Source organism: Saccostrea cucullata, unplaced genomic scaffold (assembly GCF_032062105.1).
Source record: "Saccostrea cucullata isolate Sc308-1 unplaced genomic scaffold, CSIRO_AGI_Scuc_v1 ctg396, whole genome shotgun sequence".
Lineage (NCBI taxonomy): Eukaryota > Metazoa > Mollusca > Bivalvia > Ostreida > Ostreidae > Saccostrea > Saccostrea cuccullata.
In genome coordinates, this window is record NW_026933195.1 from 438,071 (window position 1) to 464,361 (window position 26,291).

The 26,291-nt window shown below is 34.1% G+C and overlaps 1 protein-coding gene and 1 long non-coding RNA gene across 2 annotated transcripts; both read left to right on the plus strand.

Moving 5' to 3' along the window:
- The first annotated feature begins 219 nt into the window (after window positions 1–219).
- Window positions 220–18,859, plus strand: LOC134237599 (uncharacterized). Its single transcript, XM_062719727.1, has 18 exons — window positions 220–312; window positions 3,914–4,111; window positions 4,405–4,508; window positions 5,270–5,415; window positions 5,548–5,606; window positions 5,959–6,140; window positions 6,617–6,690; window positions 6,813–6,898; window positions 7,089–7,120; window positions 8,425–9,113; window positions 9,439–9,515; window positions 10,225–10,412; window positions 11,000–11,038; window positions 11,597–11,841; window positions 14,022–14,140; window positions 14,713–14,867; window positions 15,258–15,331; window positions 16,096–18,859. Exons 2-18 carry the CDS (start codon window positions 3,921–3,923, stop codon window positions 16,135–16,137), a joined length of 2,502 nt encoding a protein of 833 aa, XP_062575711.1. The 5' UTR covers window positions 220–312; window positions 3,914–3,920; the 3' UTR covers window positions 16,138–18,859.
- A 6,581-nt stretch (window positions 18,860–25,440) lies between these two features.
- LOC134237609 (uncharacterized) lies at window positions 25,441–25,879 on the plus strand. Its single transcript, XR_009985848.1, has 2 exons — window positions 25,441–25,628; window positions 25,823–25,879. It is a non-coding gene; the product is annotated as an uncharacterized LOC134237609 (long non-coding RNA).
- Window positions 25,880–26,291: the final 412 nt, after the last annotated feature.

Genomic DNA, 26,291 nt, shown 5'->3' on the forward strand with positions numbered 1-26,291 from the left:
TTTCAATCAGTGAAGTATTATACAGAGAAAATAAAATTATCTTCACTATTGACACACATCTGTATTTAAGTGAATATTACTTATTGTACATAAAAATATCAGTTGAAATATTTGCAGCTACCAATTTAGTCTGTCATGGATTTATTGAGACAATTTTTGCACAACATTCAACCATTATTATTATATCCCTCGAATGTGACATCGTACGATGCTTGCAAACCAACTTCCGGAAGTTATGAACCACATGCGAAGCTGAAGGGTTATCCCGCGTTTCTGTCTGCAATTTTGTGCAAGGTTCCTGACCAGAAAAATGTAAGTTTTCACTATAAATATGAAGTTAAGACACAGTTTAATTAACTGGTTTCGATGCTAAAGAATGCAATTTTGTGCAAGCTTTTGTCCAATGTTTTGGTTCAGTGGTTGTAAAGGGGGTAGAACAGGTTGGGCACACACCGCCAAATGGTCATTTAACCCCCGTTTGGTGGTCATTCGCCCATATCGGCGTCTTTATTAACCACTAAATGGGAGAGAAAAATCGTTCTGTTCAGTTCTCTGGAATGACGTGAAATGGCGCATAATTTCAACTCACGGGGATTAAATATAGATATTTATCTGTACTCTGAACGAAAAAAATTAAAATTTCAACGCGGACATTTTTGCGCAGTGTCGTTCAAATAATTGACAAAATCGTCACCTATGTAAACAAATGTAATGTTTCTCTGTTTTAACTTTAAAAGAAAAATTCCCTCCGTCTCGAAAAGCGTAGTTGAGCCTATCAATCGTGTTGATATGTTCATATTTCTGTCATCCGGGCAAACGATCAATTATCTAAACCAATCAAAAATGACGATCTTTTCCAAACTTGGGTCAAAAGACTGAATTAACTACGGCATTTTTAAATGTTAATTTTCAAAAAGTAAAATAAGAGGAATGGTAAGAATTCGCTTTTATTTAGTTTATTTCGTAAGCAATGGCTTTATTCTTTATGAAAATGCTATATGCAGTGAATTCATGTTAAAATAATCACTCGAAAACCATAATCTTGGAATAAAAACAGGAATAACTGCAAATGTCACTTTGTAAATCTTTTATTCAAAAATATTTAATAAATATAGTAGATACAACATAGATATGCATACTAAACCACAAAGGGTCGCACAGAAATCGTAACTTCATCCTAAAAGAAAATAAAGAATAAATGTTACATTCAAATGTAGGAAAAATGAATATTATAGCACCAAGTGCCCACCATACGAATAAGATTTGACACACAGCTCGTTTTTAACGGGATTTTATAAAGATTTGTATAAAAAAGATCGTTTGAAAAGTTACTTCTCTAGACTAACACCTCTTGCTTAAATGTTTTTTTTACCGAACTATACACAACCAAAATAATTTTTTGTATTGTTTGAGCTAATAGTTCGGCCGTCACGAACAGCTGTGGGTTTCGTTTTTACGAAGTTCCACAGAAATTCCACATGGAAAATTGACTAAATTGTATTAAATGTGCGATGAATATGTTAATTAAAATTCCCCAATGCCTAAGTAAATGCGCTTTTGCTTTATTTCAATGAAAATTAGATTTGAATAAAAAAGACCACCATTTGGTAGGTAAAAAAGACGCTGATATGGGCGATTGACCACCGAACGGGGGTTAAATGACCATTTGGGGGTGTGTGCCCAACCTGTAGAAGGGGGTAGATGATCATTGTTTTGCGGATTACATGATGCTACTTCTACAATTATCAAAGGGATATTTACTAGTTACTTTAATTGTTTGATTAATTTTTTTACCCCTGGGGCTAGTGATTAAATTGCTGCCAATAGACCATGCAGATTTTGGACAAGTAATCTAGTATAAAAGTGGTAGTGCTTAGCTATTTGAATTACTCACATCTGACATTATAATTAATTATATTCGGCAGAGGTTCCAAATTTCACCTACCTTTGATCTTTTTGATTCATTAGATAAAAAAAAAAAAACGCGAATAAGTTCGATTTGTAAATCAATTCCAATGAGCCTCAGAGGGCAGAATTACTGCAATGCTACAAAATTCTGTCCAGTTGGGCTAAGGCAAAAATTATCTTTATATACTAGAAAATGTTAAAGTATGTTACTTAACAATTTTAGTTTTTAATCTGATCATAACTTAAAGGATGAGCATCACTAACTAGGAAACATAGTGCTCATTATTTTACCCCCCCCCCCCCCCCCCCTTGAGGTATTTCACCCCCAGACCTATAGATAGTTTTCGATGGGCCTAAATTTAACTCCCGTTGGTCGCCATACTGGAGGTCGACTTGGTTAGTTTTCCTTTTCGTCTTACCAAGTTTAAGAATATATAGCAGAAATATTCGGTGGAAAATCTTGATTAAGTAATTTTTTTAAAGTAAAGGAGGCTTCCAAAAATTTATGTATTTCAGAAAAATAATGATTCCTAATTCAAATTAACAAATATTAAAATTTAAAATTGGTTGAACAATGATGAAATATGAGCATTTGGACCTCCAGTATGGTGACCAACGGGAAATAACTGTGACAATTTACCAGAGGGAGAGAGAGAGTTTTTCCATATCAACATATCTGTCATATAAACTTAAAGGTCACAGTAAAAGCCTGACACCAAAAACAGCCAAGAGGTTCTATTATAGGAGAAAATCAATTAATTATGATTTTCCCCGAGGAAATACACAATATTGGACATGTAGCTTATCTTAAACCTGACACCTTTATTAAAAAGAATTAATATGCTGTGCCACCAGTGTGCAAATATGTGGACTTTGAGGAGGTGGTAAAAAACATAAATTTTGCTCTTGACACTTTTTGATATTACTGTTGGAACTAATGGAATGAAAATTGACATACTTGCCAACCTCCAGCATGTAAAAATCTAGTCATGACCAGATTTAGAAAGTAAAAAATCTGGTCATAACGCGTAACGACATTCACGACGTTTACCATGATTAAATTTTATACATATATATACAAAGTATTTGTGTATTGAGAATTCTTTTATTGAAAAAGGATTTAATTTACTATGACAAAAAATTCATACATAATTTGATTTAATTTATATGTTAAAAATGAGAACTGAAGGTTCATATTTTAGTATTGACCTGAAGTAAGTGTGCATTTTTTTAAAAAAGCCTTTTCAGTTTCTGCTAAATTTGAAAGTATACCAATTTCAGTTTTGAAGTTATTTTTCCTCTCTCTTAATTAATTAACTACTGCAATATGTTTTAAATGTGAAGTTAGGCCTACACTGTCTTCGATCACTTTATTTTATCTAGAATGAAAGTTTTTTTTCCCCAAGATTCCTTGATATGTACATAAATATCATTTCTCTTTTTCTTGGTTCAATCAGAGACATGTGTTTGGTTCAATTTGTTCCGGTTGACCCTGATAACGATCTAGTTCTATCGGAAGCCATTTTAATTGACTTCAAACATTGACTGTCAAAACAACACCCAGTTAATTGTTTACACCTGCACTGATAATTAATCCATCGGCATTGTTCACGTAGATCTAAGCTTGGGTTGTAACTGGAAATTAAAAATGCAACCTAATTTACGAACCAAATCCGGAAATCGGGAGATTTTCGGGTTGTTCAGCAAAAATCGGGTGATAAGCATGACCCGCCGGGTCATAAAAAATAATTGGGTTACGGGTTGAAAAATCGGGTGTGACCCGACGAAATCGGGTGAGTTGGCAATTATGAAAATTGACCTCCAGCCCCCTGACCCCACCCTTCTCAATTTTTTTAAAAAGAGAATTTACGTGTTACTGAAAGATATATCTCCTCCGGTAAGTGAATTAGGATCTTTAAAAAAAAAACCAAACCAAAAAATACGTGTGGTTCGGGTCTAACAATGCCAAATAAAAACCAAGTTCTCTACTTTATTTACCTGGTAGTACCAGTATGCCTGTCACCACAGTACCAGACCAAGTGAAGAAGAACATCAGAGCGGTGCTCCTGTCCAAGGTGGGTGGGGTGTTGGTCAGTGACCTAATTAAGGACTACAAAAGCCTCCTGAAGGAGCCCCTCCGATTCAAAGACCTAGGTTTCTCCTCCATCAAGGAATTTGTCGACGCCATCCCTGATGTTTGTAGGTCAGTGCATTTTATGACACAAAAATCGCTGATGGAAATTTTTCTAACAAATCAAATCCTTGAATTGATCTACTGTTCCACAGTAAATGAATTCGTAACAAATGTTGAGTGAATGCTGTGGGAATGATGAATGGTAAGTAAGGAAAACTGCTTATGAACAGGAGAATTTTTTTTTTAGAAAACTATGGTAATTTTCATTATTAAAAAAAAAGAATTGTATTTTAGGCTGTATTTTTCATAATTCGTAAAACTTCTGAATACATCTACATTTCTATGGGTGCATTGTATTTCAGGTTGGAGTATGATGAGGGAATCATGGCACACAAGCTTTACGGCATTGGAGACAAATCGTCCTACATGTCCCTCAGTCAGAAAAGAGCGGAAAAGTCCAAGCCAAGTAAATCTTCATATCAATTTAAAGTCAGAAGTAAAGACTCTTTTAAACCCAAAAAGTGTGCATTAACTTATATTCTACTTTCAAAGAGTAGATAAACAGTTATTTGATGTATTTTGGCAAGATTATGAGTTGTGATATTCTATTTTCTTGTTGTATGGATAGGTTCTAGCAGTGCACAAGGTATTTTGCTAAAAACATTTGATGGAGATACAGTGAAACTCATCTTATCTGGATGTACAATACAATTATTTTAAAGAGCAGGCTTCATATTTTAGCGGCTTTGGTGCAATGAATGATGCACTAATTTAAGAATACCATTAAGAAATCTTTAATAAATGTAATACACAGTATAGAAATGTGTAGCCCTGGTTCGTGATTAAGCCAACAACTCCACATCCATGGATTGCGCTAAATTTTGAATATGCTTAGTTATGTACATGTACAGTTACTTTATAAGTCTAAAGACATTTCAGTAAATTCAATTTGATATTTAAAATGTTGTCAAAGCTGGCCCTTTTTTTTTGGAACCTTTGTTATTATTAAACACAAAATTTTTATAAAATTTGATGGATGTTTTGTCATTTTGCATGAAATAAGAAAGAGAAAGCTAATCAATAATGTGAAATCATTTTCTAACATGTTTGAAAAATCAATTTTCGCAAAATGTTTTGTGCATGATAATTAAATTATAAAATGTTTACAGAGCAGTGCTTTGAATTCACTCCTTAAAATGAAAGAACTTTTTTCTGCTTTATCAATAGGCATGGGTTCTAATTCAAGAAACAATGGTAATACAGGTGCTAGACGTGAAACCCGTGAAACGGACGCAGAGTTACTGCCCAACAGCAAGGGATTGTTTACTCTGTGTTATCCTAGGAACAAAGAGCCAAAGGGATTCAGTGAAACGGTAAAACTGATGCAGGAACACTTAGTATCTTGGAAAAGTAGTCTTCTTTCCATCTATCATTCTATTAATGGCACTTATGTTAATATGAATTTCCTTTTCCCACAAATTATACTAAAAACTTAACTCTTTTAGGACATACATCAGAAGTTTGAGGAGTTTGGAAACCTACAAGAAATTCATACCATTCCAGGGTAAACGTAAAATTCATAATTTTTCACTAATCAAGATTTTAAATTGAGTCTTTCAGTTTTTAAAAAAAAATTTAAAGTACTTTAGATCACTAAATGACTGTTTTTTAGCGAGACATAATTTTCACAAATTGTTATTTCTCTATAATCTTACGGAATACTATTATACAAAAGAATGAAGTTTTTGTGAGCTCACGCGAAAATAAAGTTCTCGCAAATTAAAAGTGATCTACAGTGATATGTAATGTTTGTTTCAGTTGAATGAAATTTTTCTCTATTAATCATGGTATTATTTTTTTTATTATTTGAATTAAATCACTGTCATTGAATTTTTTAATTGCTTCATATTTGACAGGCTGTTTTTCCTGCGGTTTTCGGATATTGACTCTGCACAGGCAGCCTTAGACTCATACAGGGAAGAGTTGGAGCTTCGCCCAGCTTCAGAAAAAACCAAAAATCGCAGCTACGTTAACAAAGACAGGGGAAATATGCAGGAGAAAACATCAGCCAACAGAACTTCTCCTTCTACTTCTACCGGTAAGTGGCCTCTGTCAAAAAGCTGACTATTATAATTTTGTAATGTGTCACACAGTTAACAAATGTTTGTTATGGTCTGAAAATATAAGGAGCAAAACAATAGCAGTTTTGCTTATCCAAATTTTTTGAAAATTTATTTAACTTCTAATATCTTACTTTTCTGTTTCTCAGGATGAGTATTTAGTTTAACTTTATTAAAGGTTCCTAATGAACTCTTATTGTGATAATTAATGGTTGAGTTGTATACAGATTATTAAATGAATGGAGAATCTTTTATTATGAGTGCTTGGAGCACACAAGTGAGAATGGAACACCCACTCATGAAATAAAACAATGTAACTCGAATGCCAGTAGATGACTGATATGTTGCATATTTCAAAGAATCCAAACTCATAATTTTTTTTTAATTAAAAAAAATCAAACTTTTGAAAGCATCTGGATGGAGTGACTGTGCTATATTACTCTTTTTGTTACAGATGATGCCCCTCCCACCTCAGCTACAGATAACGTAGAAGTTTTTATCGGAAACATCCCTTTTGAGTCTGACCATGTAAACACATACTTTTCTTTTTTTTTTTTGCAAAACTTTTTCTGATTTGAACTGTAGGAAACACTTATTAAAAGTGAGCTTCACAACTTTTGATCAACAAAGTTTTGTTTTTGTTTTTATAGGATGCTTTTAAGGAAGATGTCCTTTCTCAATACGGACCTTACGAAATCCGAATAAAAACTGGAAAAGGAAATGATAATAGAAAAATGTATGTACATGTATTTGCCAGAATATTTTTTTGTTGTGTATGATTTAGAAGATGAATGTAAGGGCTATAAACTGTAAAAGATTTATGGTCCCTAAATGTGAATTCCCTAAATTCTTTTTGGAAAAGGGTAAAAAATGTGGTATTCCCCCTCCCTCCAAGAAATGTTTCTGTTTATGCATTTCCCTTGTAGATTTGCCTTTGTCAAATTTTATGGGAAGGACTGAAGAGATCCCCCTCCTCACCGCGATGCTAGGAAACGAACAGGGTAAAGGCTTATCCTCATTAGGGCCCGGCAAGGATTTGCGGGTGCCCTAGTAATCACGACTCTTGTCCACAAATTTTCTGTTTTTTTTTAACTTTTTTTTATAGTTACCAAATTTGGTATGGGAGGAAATACATATTTTGATGCTAAGTTTGCTTCTCTATGTCTTCTGGTTTGGAGCTGGGGTGGTGGGGTAAATTTTAACTATGCATAAGAATGAATGGGCAACTTTTTTTATGGTTGCCCAATCAAGTACAAATTTGGTATGGTAGTTCCAGAAATACATATTTTTATGCTAAGTTTGGTTCTCATGTCCCCTGGTTTGGAGCTGGGGTGGTGGGGTAGATTCCTTAACTTTATATACAAAAGCAGTGGCAAAGAGAGATAACTGCTGAAGATGTTGCCATTGTAAACTGAATGCTTCTATGAGTCCCTTGGGATTAATTAGCTTTCCTCCTGAAGAAAATCCAGAGCATTATCTTTATCTGTCAAATTGAGATGAATTACCACCTCTGTCTGCAAATGAAGTTTGTTTTGAAGTTAAGTCAATTTGAAATGCTATGAACATCTGAAATGTGGATTTAAATATGAATATTTATAATTTATTTTTGTTTAAAAGTTATGATTTCTGATAATAACAAGAAATAGATTAAAGAAGATTTTTTGATAATTTTCGCATTAATACTGAAAAAGTTCTTATTGTAACTTAAGAAGAAAATGATGAGAGAGAAAATTAGAAGTGTGTTTAGTAGGCTTATCTTTATCTGTCACTTTAAGATTAATGAAAGAACTGCTGTTTGTTTGAAGAAAAGCCTTCATGATAATTGCATTCATTGAAGGCTGGCATTTTATATAACACATTCTTAATAATCATGATAATTGTTTAAATATACATTCAATGTTAAGTTGTTCTTTACTGCCTAATGTAAATACAAGGATATTATTTTCAGGTTCTTGAATATTCAGGTTGAAATTTTAAGAATAAGTTGCTGTTTTATTCTTCGTACATTTTTTTATCATAGCACCCTATTAATTCAATTTGACAGTTTTCTAGTTTTCGCTAGATCAAAAAAATAGAAGTGTGTTTAATAGAGAAAAGAAAATCAGTGGTAGACTTAAATAAATGTTTCAGATCTTTGGTGTTGGAAAATTTTACGATATAGCAATTTGACTTCTTGTATCTGTAATGCTGGTCCCCTTTGTTTCGTAATATTGAAAATTTTTATGCAAGTTTTATAAGTGGTCTAATTTTCCCTATCAACAGATGGATCAGGGAGTAAGGGTCCCTCACCGAATACCATTAAAAGCCGAGTGGAGCAGCCAGAACCAGCTTTTGATGAGGAAGAAGAGAAGTGGGACGAAGTTACAGAGAGTGATGGCACCACCTCGGTGTGGGGGAAGATACCACGCGAACCCATCACATCCCCAGCACCACCCCAACCCACTGATATAATGAGTGAACAAATCCTGCAGGACGAGAAACCTCCAGTGAGCACAATGGAGGAGCTTCACATTGACACAGGATTCCATGTTAATACAGATTTCAGCATCGCAAAAGAGAAAACTAGTCCCGCTCTGTCTGTCCAGAGTCGCAGAAGTGGAGGAAGTCAAAGGTCAAGGTCAGAATATATGTCACAGTCTAAATCAGTCCTCATGGGAACCAACCTTGAGCCCCTCCCAAATAAGAAATTTTCAGGAGGGTATCCCAGGCCAGATAATAAATTTGATGACATGCCAAGTCTGGAGCCAGCAGGAGGTGGGATGTTTCCTCCACCACTGCAACCGGTCGGAAATGGGAGATACCCTGCTCCCCATTGGCAGAACGGAGGGGAGATGTATCCCCCACCATTACAACGAGCAGAGTATGGGGCGTATGGTCATCCCCCACCCCTTCAAACTAATCAGCAGGAACCACAGCTCTTTGTCAGTAATTTTCCTTACGGAGATAGTGACGTAAGTTTGATAAAGTTACATTTCAATTAAATGCATCTAAGCATATCATATTTGAAGTAAATATTTAGTAATGTTGAAGCCCTTCTAGTCCTTTGTGAAGGAATAAATGCGACTGAATTGATGATGGTTTTATTTTGGTTAATTCTAAGATGCAGACTTAGTTTTATTGAATATTAAGCTGGCACTTTAATTTTTTTTTAATTAATTAACGGAATAAGGTTTTATTTGCTTTGAAATCTTGAGTGGGGACAGAGTTTTTCATTGAATATTACGTTGTCTCTATGTGATGGTGATGTGTCAGTAAAATTCAGTCTCTTTTCTGAAGGAGGAGTTGCTGAACCTTTTCTCTCAGTATGGTGCTTACGATATCCACATGATGAACAGGAATGATCCAAAAGTCAGGTAAGAAATGGAGCAAAAAGCCCCAAGTTGATATTTGCTTTGGTCTAACTGTCACCTAAGTCAATTGGTAAGAGACTGCAGTAACACACACTACGATTAGTCAGCTTAATGCAACGACCATTGGCTAAGTCTGAAAATACTTTCAAACCTAGAAAAAAGTTGGCTTTCAATTGTAATGTGGAGAATTACTCTGCCCATGCAAATTTCATGAAATGAAAAAAAAAAGTAAAATTTGATTTTTTCTTCAAAGTTACATTAAAGTTGAAGTAGAAAGACACCATCTTGATTTTTATGTAAATGTGTGAATATTCTGTAAATGTTTTTGTAAGAATCAATAGGATTTTGTGCAAGAATTTTTTAACTGAAGAATCCCCAAAATACAATCTTTAGTGCTTTTCATGAATGCTTTTGTACAAGACAGAATTGAAGATTTTACAGAAGCATCTTCACTTACGGTGATCTTGACCTGATTTTGAATTTTAATTGCTAGCTTATGTATTTTCTACCATTTGGTAATGAGTAAGGTAAAAATTTGATGAGGGAAAAAAAAAGGCATTGAATTAGAAAAAAGGGAATTTTCTGTCATGTCAAACAAATGAAATTTTGGTACACTAAAAAACACTGTTATTGGAGAGTTAGTACCAGGGTGTGTTTTCAGCACATGTGCCATTCTTTAATAAATAAGTTTTAAGCTTTGATGTGTTTTCAGCACTCGTGCCATGATTTACGTGTCCAACATGGAAGAAGCAGACAGGGCCGTCATGGAATTAAATCAGATGATCTACAAAGGGAGGCGACTCCTGGTGAACATATCCAAGTACCTTGGCAATAACCCTGTCAATTTCCTCTCGTCATACCACGAAATGGAGAATATCAAATGTACTGTCACGTGTAATGGTAAGAAACTACTTTTTCTCTGTCGGATATACCTTTGAAAAATCATTGAAAATCATGTGACAAATGAAGAAAAAAATTATGAATTTAAGGCTATCTAAATTTAATTCCCTGGTTCGCAGGCCAATTTTCTCCAAAACAGATGCGGGAGGGCGGCATTTTATTTTTCATTTTATTGGCAACAAAGTAGATGAGGGAGGTATTTTTTTTTAATTTTAATTTCCGAATTTTCTTTAACATAAAGATAATTTTTTTAATCACAGATATACTTTCCATTTCTAGTCAAAATTTCTGCTTTATCCATTGCTTAACAGCGTGTAAACATCGTAGGTAATGTCCTCGAATGTATTTTCAAACGAAGTAGCCAAAATCTCATTGTAAATGGCTACCGGAAGTGGTATTTGAATACTAAACTACGAAACAAATGAGGTCGGAAATTTTTTTCCCGGATTGGTCTCCGCAATACCAACTTTTTATTTTATCAAAATTACAATAAAATCGGCAGTGCGGCTACCTCAAAATGGATGCGCGCGGGCCTGAGAACCAAGATTTCAATTTTATATGGCCTAATCTTCCTTATTCTATTGTAGAAGGGAGAAAAGCAAAAGTGGATAAACTTCCAGGACCAGGTAAGTTTGAAAAATAAAAAAAAAATGAAATACATACTTCATTCTTTACATTTTTTAATATTTTTCTCTATATTAAAAATTTATGAAATATTCAGAAAGGTTTTATTTACAATTTTACTAATCAATTAGAAATTTTAGGTTTTTATTGGAATGATAATTTGTAGGTGGGGACAGTCCCACGGCTACATCAGTGTCACAACCGATAAGAAATGTTACCTATTTATTGGAATGATAATGTTTGTAGGATTATTTTCAATTTTTAAGACCATTAAAAAATTTAAGGTATTTATTGGAATGATAACATTTGTAAATGGAGATGCTACTAAGCTTTGATTTGAACATATTTTATTGCACTAAATATATACAATGGGATTGGGCACAAGTTCTGAAAACTTAAATTGCCTTCTCCCTAAGCTTTATCAGCCTCACAACAGATTGAGAATATTAGGTATGTATTGGAATGATAACATTTGTAGCTGGGGATGTCCTTAAGCTACATCACTGTCACAACCAATCAGAAATTTTACTTATTCCATTGTTATTATAACGATTTTGTAGGTGGTGACGGCCCGCGGTTACATCAGCGCCACTCCAGCCAGTCGTCCGTAGCCTCCTCCCAGGACGATGGTTCTTCCTCTTCCTCTGTGACCCGGAGCTGGCATTCCATGCTCCAGACGTACAAAATCATCATGAACACCCTCCATCTCAAACCCTACAACATGCGACCCGAGACAAAAGAAATCATCATCTACATCACCTCTGTGTTTGATCAGAAAAGCTTCTGGGGACAAATCGTTGTAGATGTAAGTCATGCAATGTTTTGTTTTTAGCTCACCTGAGCCGAAGGCTCAAGTGAGTTTTTCTGATCAAAATTTGTCCGTTGTCTGTCATTGTCGTTGTAGTTGTCGTCGTTGGCGTCGGCGTAAACTTTTCACATTTTCATCTTCTCCTCAAGAACCACTGGGCCAATTTCAACCAAACTTGGCACAAAGTATCCTTGGGTGAAGGGGATTCAAGTTTGTTCAAATGAAGGGCCACGCCTTTTTCCAAGGGGAGATAATCATGAATTTGTTAAAAATTAATGGCATTTTTAAAAAATCTTCTTCTCCAGAACCGCTGGGCCAGGAAAGATGAAACTCATGTGGAAGCATCTTCAGGTAGTGTAGATTCAAGTTTGTTGAAATCATGACCCCCGGGGCAAGGGTGGGGCCAAAATGCCCAACCCAAGTTTTACATAGGAATATATAGGAAAAATCTTTAAAAATCTTCTTCTCCAGAACCACTGGACCAGGAAAGATGAAACTCGTGTGGAATCATCCTCAGGTAGTGTAGATTCAAATTTGTACAAATCATGACCCCCGGGGCAAGGGTGGGGCCAAAATGGCCGACCCAAGTTTTACATAGGAATATATAGGAAAAATCTTTAAAAATCTTCGTCTCTTCAAGAACCACTGGGCCAGGAAAGATGAAACTCATGTGGAATCATCCTCAGGTAGAGCAGATTTAAGTTTGTTCAAATCATGACCCCCGGGGCAAAGGTGGGGCCAAAATGGCCGACCCAAGTTTTACATAGGAATTTATGGGAAAAATCTTTAAAAATCTTCTTCTCCAGAACCACTGGACCAGGAAAGATGAAACTCGTGTGGAATCATCCTCAGGTAGTGTAGATTCAAATTTGTACAAATCATGACCCCTGGGGCAAGGGTGGGGCCAAAATGGCCGACCCAAGTTTTACATAGGAATATATAGGAAAAATCTTTAAAAATCTTCTTCTCTTCAAGAACCACTGGGCCAGGAAAGATGAAACTCATGTGGAATCATCCTCAGGTAGTGCAGATTCAAGTTTGTTCAAATCATGACCCCCGGGGCAAAGGTGGGGCCAAAATGGCCGACCCAAGTTTTACATAGGAATTTATGGAAAAAATCTTTAAAAATCTTCTTCTCCAGAACCACTGGACCAGGAAAGATGAAACTCGTGTGGAATCATCCTCAAGTAGTGTAGATTCAAATTTGTACAAATCATGACCCCCGGGGCAAGGGTGGGGCCAAAATGGCCGACCCAAGTTTTACATAGGAATATATAGGAAAAATCTTTAAAAATCTTCTTCTCCTCAAGAACCACTGGGCCAGGAAAGATGAAACTCATGTGGAATCATCCTCAGGTATTGCAGATTCAAGTTTGTTCAAATCATGTCCCCCGGGGCTAGGGTGGGGCCAAAATGGCTGACCCAAGTTTTACATAGGAATATATAGGAAAAATCTTTAAAAATCTTCTTCTCAAGAACCACTGGGCCAGGAAAGATGAAACTCATGTGGAATCATCCTCAGGTAGTGTAGATTCAAGTTTGTTCAAATCATGACCCCCGGGGCTAGGATGGGGCCAAAATGGCCGACCCAAGTTTTACATAGGGATATATAGGGAAACCTTTTAAAATCTTTTTTTCAAGTACTTCAAAGCTATGATTAGTGATATTTATATGGAATCATCCTTCGGTAGTGTAGATTCTAGTTTGTTCAAATGATGAACGCCTGGAGGGGGGGGGGTGGAGTAAATTCAAGCCTGATGTGCTCAGGTGAGCGCTGTGGCCCCTGGGCCTCTTGTTTTTTAATGCATGGCTCTGTAGCTTTCTGGTCTTTCATTCTTTTATTTTTTAAAGATCAGTGCACTTAAGACCTGCAGCTAAAGAGAAAGAAATTTTTTTTATTTTTTAATTTTAAGTTACTTCAGTGTCTGACCAGACAGACAAAATTTGCCTTGCAAATGGACCATCAGGCAGGGCATTTGTGTCCAATGGACATGTTTCTATATCATGATTAATGCAAAATATCTGTTAAAATAAATGTTACTTTTATATTCCACACTCCTTAAAAATAGTCTTAAAACCTCAAATCACTGTTGTTAGGAAGATGAGGCAAAATAAATCCAGAAATCAATTGAAAATCGCTGAGACTTGACCTACAATAAGTCTGTTATAATTTTTAGGAGGACAGCCTTCAAGCATTAACTGAGGTCATGACATCTCTTCAGGAGCCTGAACACAGAATAGGGCCCACTAAAGGTCTGGGTCGATGTGCTGCCCTGTATAAGGATGAATGGTACAGGTAAGTTGTGGATATAGAATAGGTCTCACCAAAGGTCTGGGTCAATGTGCCGCCCTGTATAAGGATGAATGGTACAGGTAAGTTGTGAATATAGAATAGGTCCCACCAAAGGTCAGGGTCGATGTGCCGCTCTGTATAAAAGGGAATAGTACAGGTAAGTTGTGAACACAGCATAGGACCCACCAAAGGATTGGGTGGATGTATCACCATTTATAAAGACGAGTGGTATAGGTAAGTGGTGAGAACAGAATAGGTCCTACGGTCCTACCAAACGTCTGTGTCAATGTGCCAACCAGTACAAGGGCGGATGGTACAGATGGGGCAGGATTCAGATCTAAAACTTCATCTTCTGATTTTGTATTTTGTTTTGGTGTGCATATTTCACCAGATTTTTTTTTCTTGTCATTTTTGATCCGCATCATATTTTCTTTGAATCAAATATCTTTCTTTGCAAACTTCTATTTATAATTCTCAATGTTAAGTTTGTTAACATATCATTTTTCAGCCAAAATAAATTTTTTTAAAATATGTACTGATTTAGTGAACGTGCATTTACTTTGTTTTATGTACAGAGCCTGGATCATAGGAGAGAAGTCTGCACAGAGACAGGTGGATGTGTTCTTTGTGGATTACGGAAACACGGAGAGTATAGACAAAAGGAAGACCAGCCTCACAACTCCGTACATCTGGGAGACCAAGCCCATACTCCAGCCCTTTGTCATCTCAGGTAAGTCAAGGAAATACAGTAAAACTTGTTTAGTACAAACACAGATATTGCAAATTCACGGATATAGCAACGTTATCTTGGATCACCCGCTATATAAATTTAACAAATTCCTTATATGGATACAACAAATGATGGATATAGTAAAGTAATTTCATTGGTCCCAGTGACTTTGCTATAACCAAGTTTTACTGTAAACAAGAACACTTAATCACTCAGGTCGAACATTAAATTTTTTCAAGTTATCTTATAAGTGTAATTTTTCAAAATACAACTCTCTTACATGCCAGCAAGTACCGGTACTTGTTGCACTTTCATAAATTCTTAAAGTTTTGCAGTTTATTCTAATATCTTTTAAATACAGAATTTACCTCGTAAATGTTCTCCTTGTAGAGGGCTGTAAAGTAGACCTGAAGGACAGTGGATTAGTGAGTGCAACAGTTGTCAAATATGGAGTGGATGAAACAGTTAGTAGATTTAATAAGAATTTGATTTATTAATTATAAGTTAAATAGAATTTTTCTGATTGGTTTGTCAAATTTTCATCATTAAAGGACTAGCTGCAGATCTGTAGCGTTATGGTTTTATATATTTGTCTTTGACCATAACGCTACAGATCCCATAGTGCAAAAAAGGTGCAATTTACGGCGCAATATTTTTTGCGCTCTTTTGGGGAGAATTTCTCCACTTTCTAGCATTGGTCAATCAACTACCTTTCACTCCCTAATTCTAGACACATTCTGTTGCCAATATGTATAGTTTATCCACCTCCCAACCATTTATAGTTGTCTCTACAGGCAATAAACTCGCTTGAAGTGAATTTTCAGTAATCTAACAAATAATTTTAAGCAAGCGAGTTTATCACTTGTAGAAACGACTATAAAGGGTTGGGAGATGGATAAAATATACAGATTAGTTAAATAATGTGTCTAGGATTAGGGCTTGAAAGGTAGTTGATTGAACGATGCTGGAAAATGGAGAAATTCTCCCTAAAAGAGCGCAAAAAATATTGCGCCGTAAATTGCACCTTTTTTGCACTACGGGATCTATAGCATTATGGTCGAAGACAAATACATAAAACCATAACACTACAGATCTGCAGCTATTAAAGTACATGATAAATCTTTTTAATAATTAAGAATACATTGATGAATAAAAATTTTAAGTCATCTGTAATTCATACCACTCTTTTATTTAATGAATTGACATGAAAAAAATGTGAATTTTTTAGGGTTATGCCGTGGAAGTGAACATTGATGGATATATACAGTGAAGAGTTTTCTCCCTTCCAGCAGAACATAAATGCCAGGGTAAAGGGACTTAAATCCTCTTTGAGTCGGTTATTTTTCTATTTTTAAAAAAAAAAATTCAATTGTTAACAGTGAATTTTGCAAGATTTATATACATGTATTAATGTTGGCTTATGTTATTCTCCAAATGCGGTGTACTGCAAACTGGATATACTGTAAATCACTTTTTATTCGCGAGAACTTTATTTTCGCGTAATTACGCGAGACAGTGTGCTCGCGAAAATTAAATTCTCGCTTATAAAAGTATTCCTTAAGATTACATATAACAATAACCACAATTCGTGAAAATTTTGTCTCGCTAATCAAGAGTCAATGACTATCTCGCGAAAATAAGGTGTCGCGAAAATTTAGTGATCTACAGTACACAAATTACAAATGATTTAGATTTGAAGGTACATGTAAAAATTTATGTGCTATATTCAGCACATAAATTTCCACATTTAAAGTGTTCTTTTTTTTCTAGATGTGTAAAATTTAGGGAAAAAATCCTAAAATTTTAAAAATTTGAGATTGGTTATGTTTTGTATCAATTTTTTTATATGAATTAAGAAAATTTCTTTTTTTCTTAATGTAAAAAAGGGTATGCCCTTTTAAAAAGTCGTCATTCAAGAAATTGTTTGTTTTTTTTAAATACTTATACAGTTCCAAATATACATGAAAATGAAGACCGTCTTCTGCAGTTTTTGCTGAATCTTGTTATTAATTCTTAGAGATTGTGAGTCAAGCAAAATAGCAGTGCGGGTATTTTGTGAGTGTACTATTTATAAAATGTTGAAGGCTATAATTTGAATTTCTTGAAGCCTCTTTGGTTTAATAAAATATTGTCTCAGAAAACCCTGTGATATAATGCAAAATCAATTATGATCATGAGGGCTTAAATTTTGTTTTCATGCAAAGAAGAGACCCATATAAATTGTATACTTCACAGAAAGTTTGAGTTACAAACTACAATACATGTATATTAATGTTTCTTCGTTCTAGAAATTAGATTCTTTGAAACAACATCATTTCTTTAATCCATGTGAGTTGTACTTCCCTTAAAATAAAGATTTAGCAGTATTTAGCACTGCATTGACTGTTTTATTACTTATTAAGAATTATATTAATGTATGAAGAAAATACATTGTCAGGTAAATATCTTGTTGATGGAAGTTGTTGTCTAAAAAAATAATAATAAAAGAGTCGCTTGTTCTCTCCTCATGGGATACCTTGTAAATCAAGATCTATGGAAATCTAGTTTGTTTATCACTTTCTGTGAGACAATTTTTTTAATTGTGTTGTTGAAGTATTCTTCAGTATATTTTAATTTTTTGATGAAATGAACATTTGGATTTCTTCTATTGTAGTATGCAGTTCTGCAAACACAAGGTATTTTTGCAAAACTTACATGTATTTCTGTTTTTGAGGTCACAGATGGCTATGCTGTTATATACTTTGTAAGTGTCTTAGAATTTTATTTTCTTCCTCAAAAGAAAATATCAATTATAAACTGTCATTATACATATATTTGTGTTAGTTCTTCAGAGGTTCTTGAAGTTTAATTTTGAAAAAAAAAATTGTTTAATACCTGTTTTTTGTCAGGACCAACATGAAATTAATTTCCTTGCAATTCCCTTTAAAACATTTCCACAAATTTTTGTACCATAATAAGATGAAGTAAATCGTAAAATAAAAAAATTACGTTGCAACATAAATATTGAATTGGGAGTGTTAAAACTGATGTCGAGGGATAATTGCACGTTCTTCTACACATGATCTTGTTTGTTTCAGATTAAAACTGGTTATTTACATATTGACTAAATTTAGATGGTGATTGTCTTATGAAAAAAAAAATTCTGGATTTTGAATTGTTCGTTTACATTTAGTTTCTAATTAAATTGCTTAGCATGTACTGCTGTTCATGAAAAAAAAAACCGAAAAAAAAAAAAAAAGAATTATAAAGTCTTGTTGTTGGCCTTCATGTTGCAGTCTGTTCCTCAAATGTTGGCAATGTCGCATAAAAAAAATTGAATTTTGATAATTGTATTCACATACGTATGTCAGAAATGCAATTGTATTTTTAAAAAAATTGTGTATCTTTGTATGTATAGTTTTGAAGAACTATTTAACCTTAATAATGTAATTGGTTTATATATAAACATATACTTGGATTAAAAGTCTAGAAAAGAGAAAGGTACAAGTACTGAGTATATTGATTCTCCTCTTTTTTGTGGTACATATGTATGTTGCACTTTATTGCTTCCTCATCCTTTAAAAAAAATTAAAAATCTTGAATGCATTACTTTCTATGCTTTATGTCCGAAAAATTAATTTTAATGGTTTTTTTTGGGGGGGGGGTCAGATTGTCAGTGGTTTTTATTTTTTGAATCAAAATAATTTCATGCTTTTTTTCCTTCATCTTTTTCTATATGTTAATGTTTATGTGAAATTATTATTATTAATTATTGCACTATCTTTAAAAAATATTTATCTTTTGTGCTCAATCCACCCTTGTTATTTTGTTGGATCCACTCCTGTCTTTCTTGGAATGTTTAACCATGACATTGTACCACAAATGATTCCTCTTGTTTTCTTCCCCATGAAGCTCAGAAAAGCTTAAGGGAGTTGGCCCACATTGTAACATTAAAACTGTGTTCAATGTTCTTCAGTATTTGAATTTTCCAAATAAAAATATCTTTTTTCTCATTCGAGTTGTTTTCATGTTTAGTTCATTATTTGGGTTTTCTATTGCAAAAAGTAGCTGTTTTTTGTAATTTTCTTTTAGTAATGTGGGCAACAAGGAGAAAAATGCTTTGTTGCAATTAGATGAATTTAGTATGGGTATAAAAAGCATCCAGATGAAATCATTCTTCTTTGATTGCTGAGTCGGTAGATTTTTTTTATTTGTAATGCCCTGTTCACACAGAGAGTTTAATTCGAATTAAACGTAAAGTTACTGCGAATTAGCTTCGCTTAGCGTTCACACGAAGAATTTAATGCGAATTAGTTTAATTCGAATTAATTTACTGCGCATTAAATTACTTCGCATTAGCTCCATGTGAATGCTAAGCGAAGCTAATTCGAATTAAATTTTGACGCATGCGTAAGGCCACAATTAAGTCACAGGACCCGTGTTGGTGGTTATATTTAGGTATTTGTGCTATATTTGGTTCAAAAATTGAGGGAAAGTATGTAAATCACTAAAATCAATGAATACCTGTAGCCACTACACCTGTACATGAAGTATCAAAGGATGGCTCTGCATACATGACGTGATTTACAAATGACGTCATAATAGACTTACTGACGCCTGACTGTAGAAGAAAAATTTTAATTCGCATTAGTTTACTTCGCATTAGCTGTCGTGTGAACGCAATTTAATTCGCATATGCCATTAATTTGATTTGCATTAGTTTACTTCGCATTAATTTACTGCGAATTAAACTCGTCGTGTGAACAGGGCATAAGAGAATTAATACTGCTAGTTTTACTAAAAATTCAATGGCACTTCATTAAGATATCAAGAGCTGAGTTCTCATCAAACAACATTTACTTTGCTGTTATTTTTTAGTGAAGCACTGGATTTGGTTATGAGCAAAAACTAGAGTGTAGAGCGTATTTCTTTTAATTGCAAACTAATAAATTCTTATTTGAAATATATAACTGCGCTGCAGTGCATTGCATGGAAAAAACTGATGTATTATCTTGTTCTAATACACTTAATTTTTATTAATAGGCAATTAGAGTAGTCAAAACACTGTGAAATTTTATGTTTCACAGACGAGTGAACATTGTCAGACTGAATATTAATGAAACATATTAAAGGGGACTTCTTATAGGGGACTTCTTATTACTGCTAAGCAGTGCTTGGTTTGTGAGACAAACTCACGGATTTATTCATACAAAGCCTGGAGAGAACACAAAACTTTAGTCTGAATTCAACACTTACATTGTACCGGTAACTATAATTGAGCGACTCTCAGCTCTTCTATAGTATACAAACTGACTACTCGTTAGCATTGCCTAAAACATTTGCATAAAATAAAACAGACGTTGTTTCTACGTTGTTCAAAGGGACATAATTTGAGTTATCGAACTTTGTTACAGAATGACATTATGCAAATTTTACAACTATAATCAGTCACAAGGGAAAATTATATATATGGGATGTCTTTTAATGGTGGATGGTGGGGGAATGTTTGAAATACAGTGTTATGGAAAATGATTAAGACTGTACAAGTACAAGAAAGATTGCATCTTAATGCACTTTCCTGCAATAAAATGCTACACATTGTTATGCATGGAAAATTATCCAGTCCAAATAATCTGTCATTTTTAGCTCACTTTAACGATTTTACCTTCGGCGTCCCAGGTTAAAAATTTTGATACAGTTGATTTTTCTTTAAGTAAATCTATACCCTACATTGACACGCCTGCTAATCGATCACTTGCACAACCAGCAGTTGTGTATAACAATCAAAAGAGATCGATTTCCGGTTGTGCAGTTGATGCGAATAATTCCAGTGCACAGGTAGTAAACGGACTCGATTCAGGCAATAATTGATATTTTTATTAAAATATAAGAATGTGATTCCATGAGCAATTTATTTTTCTTTAATTTTACACTCTCATAAAATGCAGTGATTGTCGATTAGCGACTATATTTGTTTTGAAGCAAGGGCTGGTAGAGCGAAAACGCTGATTGAAAACAGTATTCGCCGACTAAAATTTGTTTTAATCTCAACTAACCTTGAAAATTCAATGTCCACCATGAGTATGCAACAAGTGCATCCTATCCACCAAAACTGGGACTTCGATATGTGTATAATTTGACAAATATTCGAAGAAAAAAACATTGCTTGTGCATGCGATCATTCAGTTGTCGGAAAGAGATCTCGGGTTATGCATGAGATAAAGGATAAAAAGTCACGCAAGTATTATACAATCTCCATAATTCACCTCTTATACTATTTTATTTTTGGTAATTATCAAATGTTAAATATTGTCTATAATATGAAGACGTTACAGGGGCAGATCCAGCAATTTTTGAAAAAAGGGGCCGGGGGGGGGGGGGGTGTCCAGGTGTCCAACACTCATGCATATAGGCACTTCAAACCTGGCAACACTGAGTTTTCAACAGTTCTATGGGGGACTTTGACAAGCAAATAACAAACAAACAAAACAAAAACACAAACAAGCAAGCAGGGCTCGGATTCATTGCATGTGACGGTACTCGGAGGAAAGCATATTAAACGAGGGAACTCTATTTATAGCGATCAGAAAGGACAGAGATTGAACAACATGTACAGTGTATTTATTTAATTCGAAATATTTTTTTTATTCAAAGTATTTATTTTATTCAAAATATTAGACGTAATAAAATATCCGTGTTACATAACTCTCTCTCTAATCAAATAGAGGGGGGGGGGGTCAAACCCCAGGAACCACCTTCTAGATCCGCCAATGATGTACAGTCACTTTTGCAAGCACATTTTGACTTTTTCAGCAGCAGCGGCCGATCTCTTATATCGGGAAATGAGGCGTTATTTTTCATTAGTTCTGTAAACTAATCTTAATTTTAAAAACTTTCTTTAAACTGAGCATTTATTGTTGTTGTTACAATTTCATTGTCTTTTAATTACCAAATTAGAATTCAAATTGGGTAATTAATGAAATATGGTTATATAGAAAGAGTTTACAATAGGTTCTCCCCAACCAGGGAGTAATCAAGATATGAAAGGAAATCGTCATGATTTTCCAGATAATAATGAAGTGGTAAAAGTTGCAAGGTGAATAAAAATTGAAAAAGTTTTTCTACAACACTGTAGTAAAAATTGTCTTGAATGTGCTACAGATGTGACAACAAATATTTTTCTTACATTTTTTCCATCAAACTACGCGCCTTGATCACCTGCTGCAGAAACCATGGGTATTATCACGTGATAAAGATCCAAGGTTTCGGCCTGTGGTTCATCTTGAGAGAACTACATCTTCATTCATACATTCTTATAATTCATCATTAATTGACTTTTTTGTTGATTCATTGATAACTCCATTTGATGACCAAATGCACTAAAATTTCTATTTAATTAAAAAAACCATTTTATTTATTTTTGCTTTGAAGACAGTCTGAAATGAAATCGATCTATTTCAGCTTTGAATATGTTGTGCTTCCCATGCATTGATGCCTTTGAAATAAAGAAAGTACTAGTAATTTTTGAAATTATAAACTTTGCGGCTGATTTGATGCTTTGCATTAATTTTACAGTGTATTTGGAATGTTTAATAAGGATATTTTTTATTGAACGATTATTTTGGATTTTTGACGATTTTTCCCCTATAGTATACATGATGAATAAATGTAATAAATATAATTTGTGAGAAAAAAAAGTGTCCAACAAGTCCGGGGGTGGGGGGGGGGGGTGGGGGGTCCTGTCCAGAAGCACCTGTAATGTGGTGTTGTCATCTTGATCCTTTCCATCTCGATAACAAAATTCAGGATACCTTGCTTCAAAACACCAGGAAATATTTACCCCTTGGCAAACACATATCATCGAGAGCCTGCCTCTTATTTTTTTTCACAGACAGCACTTTTACTATAAAATATATATGAAATGAAAGCATGAAAAATTCGGTCTTTCCCTCCACTTTTGTTGAAGTACCGTCAAATAAAGGTAAGGTATGTTTGAGTTAAACAATTTCGTACTGAAAGAAAATGATATACTGCCCAGTATATGCTGTTTTTTTTTTAATTTTTTATTTTATTTTCTCTCTTTTTTTATTATTAATTTTATTTATTTATTTTTTTTTTTTGCATACGGAATAGTCATATTAAAGATGCATTGGATAATTCACACAAGATTTATGATTTAAATAATACACACATAATTTTTTACTGTAATTATATATATTGATTGTAACTGAAACTTTAACCCCCTCCCTTAACAGATCTACTTCAACAGTTTACTTATCTTATATATCTTTTTTTTCTCACAAATTCAACTTATTTGCAAGAAAATTCTATAGTTTTATGTTTTAAATTTTGCAAGACTACGTTATAATTATTTAATGTTTAATTTTATTCGTAAAGTTTGAAACCTTTTGTCCTTCATCTCATGCATAACCCGAGATCTCTTTCACAACTGAATGATCGCATGCACAAGCAATGTTTTTTTCTTCGAATATTTGTCAAATTATACACATATCGAAGTCCCAGTTTTGGTGGATAGGATGCACTTGTAGCATACTCATGGTGGACATTGAATTTTCAAGGTTAGGTGAGATTAAAACGAATTTTAGTCGGCGAATACTGTTTTCAATCAGCGTTTTCGCTCTACCAGCCCTTGCTTCAAAACAAATATAGTCGCTAATCGACAATCACTGCATTTTATGAGAGTGTAAAATTAAAGAAAAATAAATTGCTCATGGAATCACATTCTTATATTTTAATAAAAATATCAATTATTGCCTGAATCGAGTCCATTTACTACCTGTGCACTGGAATTATTCGCATCAACTGCACAACCGGAAATCGATCTCTTTTGATTGTTATACACAACTGCTGGTTGTGCAAGTGATCGATTAGCAGGCGTGATTGATCAGACATACGTGCAAAATACTTTTTGTGCGTTTCATTTTACCAGTCAAGGTTTCAGATTCTGCAATTTTAGCCAAGGAACGACCAGGTTAATGTTTTTGGAGCAGGGGTTCAAGTTTTAGGTGCAGTTAAAAGTTTTTTGGCGCAGGTCTCATTTCGGAGTAACTATAAGCCCTATGTTGACCAAACTTCCATGGGTGATACATCTAAGGATACATATTACCAGGCTTGCTTCAGAATTGGATATGACCTACATTTTTCGGATGAGTGAACAGGTAAAAGTTTTTGGACCAAAACTTGAAATCTATAGGAATGCACACTATCATGCTCGCATCTAGATTTTCCAGATGAGTGATTTTGGGATGTACACTTTTAAATTTATTTAGTAGTTTAATGTAACTTTGCCAGTTTACTGTTAAATTAAACTGCACAATTTACTATTGTATAGATTTAACTCATATTTCCTGATCTTGTTGGAGTTCGTCTAGACTGATTATAAACACCACCCCCTTCATTTGACTTTAAGTTGAAAAAAAAATTGTTTGATCGTCGGAAAGAATAAATATCAATTCAAACAAAGGGTTATTTTTTTCTTTCATAAATTTTCCTTGGGCCTAGGTGTCTTTTATATATGCGCCAACAATTACCTTGGACCGTTCTGTTAGGGCCGAGGTGTCGATTTGTCGGGCCGAGTTGTCGCTGCGTTGGTGTCGGAAGCAAAATGAATGTGAAGGGGGGGGGGGGTTAGTGAAAGAGAAAAAAATTCAAACCTACAAAAAAATTTGAGTAGCCAAAAAAAATAATTAATAAATACCCCCCCCCCAAAAAGGGGGGGGGAATGCGTCCATTTTCCAAAATAAAAGTCCTATTTCGTGCGGGGGATGGATGCATGCTTTGTTGACCTAAACTGCAAGTGCCTGTTGAAGTGAGGGACCGGGAAGGGGGGGGGGTGCTAAACATACGCCCCAATGTTCAAAGCCTATATGTTATGTCTCTCTTTGCAAAAAAAAACAAACAAAAAAAACAGTTGGAAATACGTCACTGGTGGATTTAATGTTGTTGTGTGTACTCATTATTTGAATTTCTTAATAATGCAATATGAAGAACAGGGAAAATAGTCATAACGTCAAATTTTATATTTTAGTTTCAAGAAAAAATGTGGGAAGACAGGTATACACTGCATGTATATGCGATATCATATTACTAAACCTTGTGAACATTTTAATGTATGGTTTTACAACTTATTTTACCATCTTAATTAAGTTTTTTCTGGATTTGATTGGCATGTCTACCTATTATAATTGGTTTCTGTTGTATTATAAGTACAAAATTAACCTACGAGCTCAATAACTCTTACGAATCAAATAATAATTAGGAAATGGTTTTTAGAAGTTTAAATCTAAAGTTTACTGAAACTTATCTATAATTATATATATTAATAGATAAGCTTAAATTTACTTTAACTTTGAATGTAATATATATATAGTACATGCATCTGAGCAAAATAATTTTTTCTTTCCTTGACAAGCCAAAAAATAGGGGATCTTCAAGCGTCATGATTGAGTGCCACCTAACCTGATAGTGTTGTGCCCCTCCCCCCTCCCCCAACACGATGCTTTTAATGGGGCCTCTACGACACTAATTTTTTGACATGTAAAATGTATTTTGAAAAATTGGCTGTTATGTAATTTTATTTTGACACACTGTTACATTTTGTATACAGTTTGCACACGACAACTACACACGGGCCGAGGTGTCACTTAATTATGGACCCTTTGCACCCAGCACTAAATATTTCACGGGAACTCACCTTCCATTCTTCATTCATTTGGCGCCGAATTCTCCGAGACACTAGACAGATAACTTCGAAGCAGTAAGGTACTGTATTTTTGTTTAAATCTTGGAATATTGATGTGAATAATGTTATTTAAAATGCTTTTTAAATTTTATTTTAAAAAAGTTATTTAATTAAATATAAATGAGCAAATAGACTGTGTGTACGTGAATGTATAGCTTTTGCGGGTTGCGACATTACGAAAAAAAAAAAGAAAACTATTTTACCTTTCTTTCAGAAGGTATCCACTGATTAAAAAAAGAACAATGCCTGCCACATGCAATTGCTCAGAAAGTAAGTATTATTTTCAACATTTACTGTTCAGTACACATACATACAGAGCAAAATTTTGGATGTATCGCCATGTTATTTTTTAGATATATTTTGGGAGCAAATGATATGAATATCAAATCTCTGAAAACTAAATAAAAAAAAGAGAAAACTATATACCCGGGCTTTTTAACGCCATCCTTCTTTTTGTTTTTATTACTGCAGACGATTTTTGTTTTTGTCTTTTGAGAAACTTATTTTAAAAAATTGACTCATTCTTTTTACTTAGACCATTCACAGTTATTTTTCTCTGTTTAGCGTCCACCCATCATTCAAAAAAAAAAAAAAAAAAGAATAATGTCTATTATTTAGCAAAATCAAGAAATAAATGCTTAAATACACCTCGCCTGCTCTGAGTCTATGGACATTTTGTACAA

Excerpts from the sequence above, each read along its gene's own strand:
- LOC134237599 (XM_062719727.1), top strand. The coding sequence starts at position 3,921 with ATGCCTGTCACCACAGTACCAGACCAAGTGAAGAAGAACATCAGAGCG. Across the intron at positions 5,607-5,958 it reads GAAATTCATACCATTCCAGG|GCTGTTTTTCCTGCGGTTTT; the intron begins GTAAACGTAAAA and ends CATATTTGACAG. Across the intron at positions 6,141-6,616 it reads TTCTCCTTCTACTTCTACCG|ATGATGCCCCTCCCACCTCA; the intron begins GTAAGTGGCCTC and ends TTTTTGTTACAG.